Genomic DNA, 12,186 nt, shown 5'->3' with positions numbered 1-12,186 from the left:
GGAAGCAGGCTCCAGGCTCTGAGCTGTCAGCACAGAGCCTGACATGGGGCTTGAACTCAGAACTGTGAGATCATGACATGAGCCAAAGTTGGACGCTCAACTGACTGAGCCACCCAGGTGCCCCTATCTTGTGTTTTTCTAATTCTCTTTCCTGGGTGTAGAGGAAAGAGCAGACAGATCTGGGTTTGAATTCCTGGTCTGTAGGCAAAGCACTGGACCTCAGGACCTGAGGCTGTACCTCAATCTCCTCTAACACAGAATCCCCGCTGCTTCCATGTCAGGTTGCCAAGAAGATGAAAGAAAGTAGTAGATCTAAACATGTCCATTTCTTTTCTTCTCCATTTGTCTAGAAAGCTGGCTGTTGCTGACCTTGAGGATTTTGTTTCTTAATCTGTTGTAGAAAATCAGAAACATTTCAGGATTGCTTTATTCCTGTCTCTGTTTCCAAAGAATCAATCACTAGCCTCAGACTTCTTTTTTTTTTTTTTTTTTTTTAATTTTTTTGTTTTCAACGTTTATTTTTTGGGACAGAGAGAGACAGAGCATGAATGGGGGAGGGGCAGAGAGAGAGGGAGACACAGCATCGGAAACAGGCTCCAGGCTCTGAGCCATCAGCCCAGAGCCTGACGCGGGGCTCGAACTCACGGACCACGAGATCGTGACCTGGCTGAAGTCGGACGCTTAACCGACTGCGCCACCCAGGCGCCCCTCAGACTTCTAATACAACAATCTCTATATGCCTTGTGGAGCATCAGTGAGGATCCAGTTAACAACCGTGGATGTGCGGGTGTGTAAATGCTCCATGAGTATTGATGCTCCACAGTGGGGGAGTCAGAAAGGTAAAGAATTATGACTGAAATCTATTCATTGTCATAACAAAGATGTATACTAACTACTAAGGGGACCAGGCAGGACTTTTGCTAAGTGAGGGCTGGAGGAATAAGGGGTTGTCAGGAAAGCTTCACAGAGGAGGTGCCCTGTGACCTGGGCTTCAAATGCAAAGGAGCAGAAGCAGGAAAGCACGGTGTGTAGTCAGGGAGATGGATGGTGACTTGGTGAAGTGTGCAGGCTCTTGTCCCAGGCAGCCTGGGTCTAAACCTGGGCTCTTAAACCCCTATTGGTGTGTGACCTGGGTGAGTCATTTGACCTCTCCTATGAACTGTCAGACCTTGAATCCTGTGTGTGTCTCAGTTTTCTCAAACGTACAATTTGGATTGTATTAGTAGCCTCTTCACGAGATCCCTGTGAAGGTTAACCAGGTTAAACAAACACGGCGTTAGAGCAGTAGGAGGGTATTAAGTGCTCTCGTGTTAGTAGGAGTGCCAGAACTGTTGTCCTGGTTAGCTGCAGGGAGTTCCATGTGGCTGGAGCCTAGAGTATGGGGGAGGGGTCTCCAGAAGGAACAGGAGTGAGAAGGTAACATCAGTCTATGAAGGCCTTGACCCACCTTGCGGATTCGGGGCTTTGTTCTATAGGCAATAGAGAGCCACTGATAGTACCCTCCGGGGGCCATCCCCACAGCCTGCTACCTGCACAATCCAGAGGACACCCCTCAGCAGCCTGTGGCCTCCTCTGACCTTCTTTTCTACTCCTGATCCACACTTGTTATCCCAGAGCCAGAGCTCAGCCCTCCTTCCCACGATTACTGTCCCCATCACTCCTGTTCTCAAATCCCACCTGTGAGCCACAGCCCTTGCCAATAGTCCAGAACACAGGGAGCAGCAAAAGAACAGTCAGCTAAGCCAGGCCCCTTTTATGGGTTCAGTCTGGGAAAGTGGGAGACATCCCTCCTGGCTCTGAGCTGGACCTTGGCCTCCCCCTGGAGCAACATCTCTTCCAGAACCCACACCCTCTCACTGCTACCTGCCCAGATAGGGCCCCTGTGTGTCCTGCCCACTTTGTCCACTCTTTAATCCCTCAACTGACCTCCCGTATGTCCCATTTCACTTTTCAAGCTACTCTGAAAAATAAACCTGCTCCAACAAGTTAACAGGAGTCTTCCTCTTATGACCAAAACCTGTCTGCATTTTAGCAGGGCCTTTGAGGAATGAGCCATATAAGTAGAGTTGCCCGATAAAATACAGTCTGCTCAGTTAAATGTGAATTTCAGATAAACAACAAAATCAATTTTTTTAGTATAAGTATAACGTGTACAATACTGAAGGCATAATTGCACTTTCAAAATTATCTGTTACTTATCTGAAATTCAAATGTAACTAGGTGGCTTATCCTTAGTTTGATAAATCCAACAACACTTCCCTTAACAAGACCCTTCTGCATCTGGTCTGGCTAGCCTCTCTGCCTAACACCTCTCACCACAAACTTCCCACCTGCTGCCCCCATGCTGTTCATCAACTGCCCTGTGTCTTTCCTCTATGCTTCTGCAGCTGCCTAGTGTGACATTTCACATCTTCAAGGCCAGCTCAAAGTCACCTCCCCTGTCCCTGACCACCCACGACTTCTGTGCTCCCCACCGCTCCATGCAGAATCCCATGCTGGTACTTGATTCTCTGGGGCCACCTCAAATCTGGTTGGGACAAACACTTCCTGAGGGCCAGCCACATCTTATGTATCCTGCTGGACCCCCTGCAACTGGCCTAGAAGCTGGCATGAAGTTCAGAACAAGGGAGTAACAGCTGCTATGTATTAAGGTCTTATCATGAACCAGGCATTGGGCTAGATGCTGTGCATGCATCATCTCATTTTATCCTCACAACAGCCTGCTTTTTAAGTTTATTTATTTTTTTAAACTTTTTATTTTTTTTCAACGTTTATTTATTTTTGGGACAGAGAGAGACAGAGCATGAACGGGGGAGGGGCAGAGAGAGAGGGAGACACAGAATCAGAAACAGGCTCCAGGCTCTGAGCCATCAGCCCAGAGCCCGACGCGGGGCTCGAACTCACGGACCGCGAGATCGTGACCTGGCTGAAGTCGGACGCTTAACCGACTGCACCACCCAGGCGCCCCTAAGTTTATTTATTTTGAGAGAGACAGAGAAAGTGAGCGGGGGAGGCAGAGAAAGAGAGGGAGACAGAGGATCCGAAGCAGGCTCCATGCTCACAGCAGAGAGCCCGATGCAGGGCTTGAACTCGCCAACTGCGAGATCATGACCCGAGCCGAGGTTGGACACTCAACTGAGCCACCCAGGTGCCCCAATTCTTTATATCACGACATCCTGTTTTAAAGGAGGGAGGAAACAGGTTTGGAGAACGTAAGCACCATGCTCAGCGTTGCACAGCTATTCATTCAACGGCAGGGCAGAGACATGAGCCAGGCAGGCTGACTCCAGAGCCTGTTCTCTGGGAGTCTCTCCTACCAAATCAATGGAGAAATAAATGTATGTATGTATGTATTTTAAAGATTTTAAGTAATCTCTATACCCAGCATGGGGCTCAAACCCACAACACTGAGATCAAGAGTCACATGCTCCACTGACTGGGCCGGCCAGGCGCCCTTCAATGGAGAAATTTATAATAGACTATTTTAGCCCAAAAGAGCAATTCCAGCAGAACTTTAAGAGGCTGCTTGGGAAGCTAATACAACCAAGAGAGCTACTGGCTGAGCCTAAGCCCTGTCAAAGGGACGGAGAAAGGTGTATGTAACTTGTAGAACGGAGCAGGGTCAGGAGGTGGAAAACCCTCCATGCAGACAAGAGTGACAAACCACAGTGCTTGACAGCAGAAGGCACTTAACAAAACCTTGACTGAGGAGAATGAGAGTTCACGAGGAAAGAAGGCATTTCTGGGGGTTTAGGGGAGAAGGCAGAGGGGAGGGTTTACGGAGTGGCTGGGATGGGAGTGGTGGGGAGGATTCCGAGAGACAGAGCAGAGGGCACTCCCAGTGGTACAAAGCATGGTAGACAGGCAAAAGGTAGTCCCAGACTTAAAAGCACCAGAGCCAGAGGGATGATGCAAATGAGCATGGGGGGAGTCTAGGAAAGAGAGGTGAGGACAGTGTTGAACTGGAACCCCCTGGCTTAACAAGGGGCCCAGCCACCAACACCCAGCTGCAGCTGGGTTCTGCCGAAGGGTGACTTCTATCCAGGCTATGGAGCCTCAGATGTTTTTCTTTTAAAAAGAAATCACCAAACTCCTGCTTGTTCTTTTTCTTTTTTTTTTTAATTTCCCAATTTCTAAAAGGTCGGAAGAACAAATAAAGCCTGTCATCCCACAGACCACACTTTTGCAGCCTCTGCTGTGACAAATAAAGAAGTATTTAGTTGGAGCAGGGGCTGAGGAGCCTGGGCAGGGCTTGAACAGTGGGCCGTGCTGGGTGGTGGCAGGGGTTTCAGAAAGGAAGTGTCTCAGGAAACAGGTGGTTTGGGTAACAGAGAGGACAAGGGCAGGGAACCAGGAGGAGACGAGTGGAGGAAAGGGAGGGCCAATGACCCTGGAAAGAGACAACTCATGTCTTTGCTTTGAGTGAGGAAGTGACAGGGCAGCCCAGTGGGCACTCTGCAACCAGATCATAATCTCCTGATGAGGAGGCCTAACAATCTGTGTTTACAGAAGCTGCCGTAGGTGATTCTTATCACTAGGAAAAGGTGGGAATACTCAGGTTTAGTTATTAAGCAGAAGGGCTGACAGCAGGAAAGAAAAACATCTGGAAAAAAAAAAAAAGATCCTTGTCTAGGAAGATGCCAGAGGTCATAATTACTAGATGTGGGTGGAGGTGCTAAAAGGGAATGAACCAAGAATCTTGTTAAAATGTAGGTATTGATTGGGTAGGTCTGGGGTGGGGCCCAACATTCTGCACTTCTAACTAGCTTCCAAGTGATGCTGATGTTGCTGGTCCTCAAGCACACATTGGGTGGCAAGGGTCTGGAATTGATACAAAGGAGCCATTCCCCCTGACCTCCTACCCTCAGAAAGGGTCTTCAGGTTAATGGTGAACCAGGGCATGATATTTACCGGGGGAAAAACAAAACAAAAACCAGTTGTGACACCAATGACAAGATTCTGTGTCAAGTGACTCAGGAACATGAACTGTGCCCAGGATAGCTCAACCTGAAGTTTGGGAGCCAATGGTCATGGCTACAGGACATCCCAAGAATCTTAGAAATGCTCTGACCTGATAAGAGCTTAGCCAACCCTTTTCCCAAGGAACAAAGTCAGAAACCCTCAGCCGGAGGCAACCAGCACATACCTAATTTGATTCCTCAAATATCTGATAAGCACCTCTCAGGCCAGGACCTGGGAATACAAAGAACTCCCAGTGCAAAATCAAACAGCTGACTCAGAATAGAAATGTCCTGGAGCACCTGGGTGGCTGAAGGGCATGATCTCACAGACTGTGGGTTCGAGCCCAGGTTTGTTGGTTCAAGCCCTGTGTCAGGCTCTGTACTGACAGCTCAGGGCCTGGAGCCTGCTTTGGATTCCTGTGTGTGTGTGTGTGTGTGTGTGTGTGTGTGTGTGTGTGTGTGTGTGTGTGTGTATCTGTCTGTCTGTCTGTCTCTCTCTCTCTCTCTGCCCCTCCCCTGCTTGTGCTCTCTCTCTCTCTCAAAAATAAATAAACATTAAAAAAAAAAAAAAGAATAGAAATGTCCTCCAAATAAGGCATGAGAGGTAAGAGACAATTTGGGTGCTGTGATGAAATAAGGCCAGAGCCACTCCTAAAGCCAAAGCTTGGTTCAGCAAGGGATGTTCCCAGGAAAGCAACAGCCAATAAAGTAATTCAGCCAGAGTCCTAAATTTTGGAAACTGCAACACATGTGTGATAGGTGTGTCATGACACCTCATAGTGCTGAGAAAATGAATTAAAAGTGGCTGAAAATGATACAATGAAAATGAAATGAAATGAAAATGTTCCCAAGTGCTTCAGCTAACAAGAGACTTTTTTTTTTTTAATTTTTTTTTTTCAACGTTTATTTATTTTTGGGACAGAGAGAGACAGAGCATGAACGGGGGAGGCGCAGAGAGAGAGGGAGACACAGAATCGGAAGCAGGCTCCAGGCTCTGAGCCATCAGCCCAGAGCCCGACGCGGGGCTCGAACTCACGGACCGCGAGATCGTGACCTGGCTGAAGTCGGATGCTTAACCGACTGCGCCACCCAGGCGCCCCAATAAGAGACTTTTTAACAGCTCCCTACCTTCCTTCTTCAGCTAACCACAATATAATCCAGAAGGACAACTCTGGACCTGATTCCATTTTCTTTAAAAACTAACCTTTGAGGGGTGCCTGGCTGGCTCAGTAGGTCGGTGGAGCCTGTGGCTCTTGGTCTCGGGATCGTGAGTTCCAGCCCCGTGTTGGGGGGGTAGAGTTTACTTAATAATTTTAAAAAGCTAATCTTTGGGTCAGATACAGGTCCAGATGCCAAGTTCTCTGCAGCTTTCCTGTAATTCATGTAACACGTGGCAAAACGAAACCTAAAGTATACTTATTTAAGAATGTGTGCATGCCCCCAGCCATCGACATGCCAGGCCCTGCCTGGTGAGTGGCTTTCTCCTGAGAAACTGCTCATTAAAACCATGCCTACAGACAGCCAAGAAGCTGTTCAGCCTGGGCTAGTTTCCCTAACAATGGTGCCCATATAAGAAATATGGCGACAGAACAAGGTGGTATGAATCTGTCCATGTTTCTCCAGTGGCCCTCAAGAGAAAGGGTGCACTGTCTAGAAGTGGCACAGTGCGCCCCATGGCTGGACAGTCTGTCACTATAAAGGAGTGGCTATTTGGGGCTACCTGAATTGCCAATGCTCTCCCAAGGGACTTACAGGTATGCGAAGAAGGAAGGAAGTGCCTTAAACTGAGGGCACAGATACCTATGGGGAGGGATGTGAAATCGGGTGGGCTCTATCAGGGGCACTTTTCCTTTATTGGTATCATTTGTATTTTTTATAACAAAAATATATCCAACCACTATTTGCAAAATTAAATTTTATGGGCCCCTGGCTGGCTCAAAGAGTACAACTCTTGATCTCAGGGCCATGAGTTTGAATCCCACAGTGGGTGTAGAAATCACATAAGTAGGGGCACCTGGGTAGCTCAGTTGGTTGAGTCCAACTTCGGCTCAGGTCGTGATCTCACGTCCACGAGTTCAAGCTGCGCATGGGGCTCTGTGCTGACAGCTCAGAGCCTGGAGCCTGCTTCGGATTCTGTGTCTCCCTCTTTCTCTGCCCCTCCCCTGCTTGCACTCTGTCTCTCTCTTTCACTCTCTCAAAAATAAATAAACATGAAAAAAACTTTAAAAAAACATAAATAGGAGCGCCTGGGTGGCGCAGTCGGTTAAGCATCCGACTTCAGCCAGATCACGATCTCACGGTCCGTGGGTTCGAGCCCCGCGTCAGGCTCTGGGCTGATGGCTCAGAGCCTGGAGCCTGTTTCCGATTCTGTGTCTCCCTCTCTCTCTGCCCCTCCCCCGTTCATGCTCTGTCTCTCTCTGTCCCAAAAATAAATAAACGTTGAAAAAATAAATAAATAAATAAATAAAAAAACATAAACGAATACTCTTTAAATAAACAAATTTTTATAGAGTGTGAAGAAATCCAAACAATTACAAAGCTCCCTTTGCATTCATCCCATATTCATCAAACCTTATTCTTTTTGCCAAGAAGACAGGAAAAGAGCATACGGAACATTCTAGTCCACTTGGATGTTTCTTGGTAAAAATTAACAAGGTGCATTGTGGGGCACCATCTCTAGTGAGTTTGGTTCCTCTGACCCCAATCTCTCCTCCTCTGTCTACCCATCCTGAACAGATCCTCCTTTCACCCTGCCACCCCAGGGGTCTTTCAGAAATGCATCCTGGATCTCACCAATACCCTCCCCTGTCCAAGAATAAAATCAACACATCTTGGTAAGACATGCTCAGTCCTCTTTACTCCAGTCTACCTCATCTCTTTGTGTTCCCCCATGAGAACCACACTGAAGTACAGACTTGTCCTTCTTGATGAGCACCTGGCTTTCTGCCCATCCTGATACTCCTTCTAGAATATCCCTTTCCTCTTCTCTGCTCCTTCAAATCCTCCATGTCCCTAGGGACTCATCATGCCATCAGCCACTGCCTCTACTTAATGCTGCCTGACTCCAGTCCACTATCAAGGACTGGGATTCTGGCTCTGGACTCCCATATTATATAGAGAGAGCTTACCCCACAGTACAGCTGAACACCTTGTTAACCTCTCCTTGAGTCTTTAATTCTGCATCCTTAGCACCTGGCCCACAGAAGGCATATCATCTACTGACAAAAGCGAAGGAAGTTTCATCCCCAGGGCTCTGGTATCAGAAACTCACAAAATTGAATATCTGAATTTTCAGAATAAACCATGGGGGAAGTCAGTTGGCTTATCTTTCTCCAAACTCCTACTCCCTGTACTCTGAAATACCTGTGCACTGTGGTGTCCTTAACACATCCCCAGCCTGGGCTGCAATGGACAAGAGGCTGGGTCTTTGTCCCTAGACCTCCTGGGAGTGATAGCAAAGAGGGAACCCAACCCTGACCACCTCATCAGAGAAAATTCTAAACATCTCCCTTAATCTTTATCATAGTTCATAACATTCATTGACTTTTTAAAAGTTTGTTTATTTTTGAGTGTGTGAGAGTGGGAGAGGGGCAGGGGGCAAGGGGGACAGAGGATCTGAAGTTGGCTCTACTGACAGCAGAGAGCCTGATGCAGGGCTCAAGCTGACAAACCGCGAGATCATGACCTGAGCAGAAGTCGGATGCTTAACCAACTAAGCCACTGAGGCACCCCCATTGATTTCTTTTTAATGTTTAACTAATTTTGATTTCTGGGAGAAATCCACTCTGTTAATGAAGAATTCTTTTTATACACTGCTAGATTCAGGATCATAATACTTTATAGAGGATTTCTACATTTATACTCCTGAGTGACATTGGCCTATGATTTTCTTTTCTTGTATTTATCAGATTTAAATCAAGGTTATACTAGCTTCTTTTTCAATACTCTGGAAGAATTTTACACAAAGTGAAATTGGAAACAGTCCCTCATTGCTTGGTAGAATGCACCAAGGAAACCAGCTAGGCCTGGAGTTTTCTTTAAGGGAAAATCTTTACTAATTCAATGTCTTTAATGATTATAGGTTATTTTGATTTTCTTTTTCTTATAGAATCAATTTTGGTAAATTATATTTTTCTAGGTAATTCCAAATATTTGAGTTACAAAGACAACTGATATCTGGAATGCTGACCTTTAAGTGAACTTTGTAAGAAATTAAGTGCCTTATGATTCATAGGAGAGTAACAGCTTACATGTGTACTGTATGTTACAGTTTATAAAAGTACTGCCCATATATAACCTCATTTGAAGTCTGGGTATCTTTAGTGATTTTTGGTATCTGATTATTGGCAAAGGGATGGATAAGTTCTGATTTAGCAGAACCATCTGATTCAGATCAACACCCTACTGTTGGCCATGCTAGGAAATTTTGTGGAGGCCTATGCAACTACTGAATTCTTCACTTCACTCCTGGGAGTCACTTGTCATGAACAAGGCAGACACCAAGTGTGTCGATATTAGGGTATGGGTGAGTATTCTGAGTTCATGGAAACCTTCCCTAAGGCCTGGCTAGGAAGGTTAAGTCTGGGGGCTGGTATGTTTACTAATACGGGTCCCCAGGCCACGTGGCCTGGGAATGCAGAGGACAGAACGGGAAGGGGTGGAGGGAAGCACACTCACCAGGGCCTCAAAGTCCTTGCAGTCGTGGCGGGCATAGGACGTAGGGAAGGGCCGCAGCACCGAGTCGCGCTTGTAGCTCTGCAGCGCCGAGGCGAAGAGGCTGCAACGGAGGTCAGCGGCCAGCATGTCGCGGCCCACCGCCTCCCTGACGGCCGCCCAGCCTGCTGGATGCATCCGGGTGGCGGCGCGTTGCCGGGGGAGACGCGCGGGTCACGGGCTAGGGCCGAGCCTGCGGTCAGCGCGGAGCTGGGCCCAGGGACAATGGGCCAGAGGAGACCAGGGTTCCCAGGCCCGGGGTGGAGCTAGGCCGAGGGAAGAGATGACCGGGGTAAGAACGTGCTGACGAGTGTCTTCGGCGGGGGGCCGGGCCGGGATGCTCGCTGCCCGGGACCCGCCAGTCGAGTAGAGGGACCGGCTGGGCCCGCAGGTCAGCCTAGGGGGCTGGGCCTGGGGATAATGCGGCCCGGAGGGGGGTGTCCCAGGCCTGGGGGAGGGGCTATGACACGGGATGAGACGACAACGGCGGGAACGTGCTGACACGTGTCCTCTGCAGGAGCCTGGGGCGGGGGGAGGGGGGACACCCCCAGGGGGAAGCCGAGGAAGACCCCCCCCCTCCGCTCCGGGCGAAGCTGCGGTGCCGCCCGTGCCTTCCTGTTCCGCCTCCAGTACGGCGCCTCCGAAGCTCCGGCGCTCGCCCGGCTGCCCCCGGCGCCGCCTGCGTTCCGCCTGCCGTGCACGTCCGCTCGTGGTGCCCTGCCTGCGGGTTGGACTCCGGGGCGGACGCTGGGCTGCGCGCCCCGGCCTACAACCCCTAGCTGCCACGCTCCCCACGCTGCTCCGCGCTCCTCCCAGCCCAGCCGAAGGCCCGCCCCTTCCCGCGCCCTCCTCCTCGCGGGTGCCGGGTGGGTAGCCCCGCGAGACCCGAAGGGTCCCCAGACGCAAGGTGTGCGGCCCCGGTGGAGTCGCCTACGCCCCTGCGTGCTATCCTCACAGAAGCCCTTGGTGGGGACTAGCCCGGGCGCCCTTTGACCCGCCCTTGGATTTACCTTTGTTCAAGCTTCGTGGACTGAGCCTGTTTGTCTCGCCTGGGGAATTGCTAACGACCTAGGCCTCCTGAATCGTTTCCCTCCAAAACTGGCAGCGCCATTTAACACCCAGAGCTACTACGTCTTAAAGTGCTGCACTGCTTACCCACAGCCAGATGGGGGTGAATCTGGAATTCACATCCAAGTCTGAAAACCAAAAGACCTTTCCTCGGCTTTTCAGCCTCCAGAATTCACTGCATTGCTTGTCTCTGGCCTCTCCCATAAGGTGTGGCAACATTTTTCTTTGGGGTCTTGTCAGAAAGACAGCCTGGCAAAGAAAGTAATGGGGGAAGCCAGAGGGGAAATTGACCTAACTGCAGGAAGGAAGGGACTAGATTCCCGATTCACAACCCCAATAGAGAAAACCCCAGTTTGGCCTCATGGTCACGTGGAAATCTAAGCACAAGTAATTGCTAATTCCTAGACCACAAAGCCGGTCTCGGTACCATGCCCCCAACTCCCATACGCCAGCATCCTCTGAGAGAAGCGCTTCCCCTCCTTCCCTGTCCAGGATGAGCAGGACTCTGGGTTCAGGGAAGAGGTGGTCCATGACTTTGCACTGTATCTATGACTTCGGGAGGAAGAACAATACCGGACTCCCAGACACCACATGGCTTCCCAGGTCAGGCAATGAGCGCTGGCTGCTCCCAGGAGTCCATATCAAACCTCTGGTTGCTGCGAAGACCGGACTGGTCCAGACACATGGAAAAGTGTTTTAGACCCTTATGTCCTCAGACAAGACCCCTAGTACCCCCAGGACCTTATGGACCCAGGAATTAACATGGCTGCTGAAGCTCAGGCCCAGAAAGGCAGAGCTGGTAGCAGTGGGGCAGGAGACCTGGGAACCCTCCTTCATTCCGCCTCTTCTTCACTGTAACCCCTTAGACAAGGCCAACTCCTTGGCCTCAAGGATTGTTTGTTGAATAAAAACATGAAATGTGCTTTCTGGATATGTTTTCTCACATGAAATGAAAATCATAGTAAAACACCCACATCGCAACAGGGTTTGGGAAACCCTCTGAAGATGCAATTCTCAGGATCTGGGCATTCTACAGAGCAAGTTGATCTATCTAGTTCCATGCCATTGTGTTTGCTTCCTTTTTTTTAAAAGTTGATTTATTTTTAGTGATCTCTACCCCAATATGGGGCTTAAACTCAGGACCCTGAGATCAAGAGTCCCATGTTCTTCCAACTGACCCAGCCAGGCACCCCTGTTTATTTCCTTTTCATATTTTTTAAAAACAGCTTTACTGAAATATAATCTACAGCCCACACAATTCACCCATTTAAAGTGTAAAACTCAATAGTTTTTAATATAGTCACAGATATGTATAACCATCACTGCAATCAATTTAAAACATTTTCGTCACATTCAAAGGAAACCCTATGTACTTAGGGGTGTTTTTCCATTTATCTAGATCTTTAAAAAATTTTTTTTCAACAATGTTTTGTAGTTTTGTGAA

General features: G+C 48.8%; 1 protein-coding gene across 4 annotated transcripts in view; it reads right to left on the bottom strand.

Moving 5' to 3' along the window:
- Positions 1 to 10,459, bottom strand: part of PARP16 (poly(ADP-ribose) polymerase family member 16) — a 29,283-nt gene extending 18,824 nt beyond the window's left edge. For all 4 annotated transcript variants that reach the window (XM_047074943.1, XM_047074940.1, XM_047074941.1 and 1 more), the window contains exon 1: positions 9,639 to 10,459. In XM_047074943.1, the coding sequence (XP_046930899.1) occupies positions 9,639 to 9,812 (174 nt within the window). In that variant the 5' untranslated portion in view covers positions 9,813 to 10,459. The remainder of the gene's footprint in view (positions 1 to 9,638) is intronic.
- Positions 10,460 to 12,186: the final 1,727 nt, after the last annotated feature.

This window comes from Lynx rufus, unplaced genomic scaffold (genome assembly GCF_022079265.1).
Source record: "Lynx rufus isolate CCGP_SWC_20201006 ecotype Redwood Valley unplaced genomic scaffold, mLynRuf1.p SCAF_13, whole genome shotgun sequence".
NCBI lineage: Eukaryota > Metazoa > Chordata > Mammalia > Carnivora > Felidae > Lynx > Lynx rufus.
This window is presented reverse-complemented; position numbering and strand designations above follow the sequence as displayed.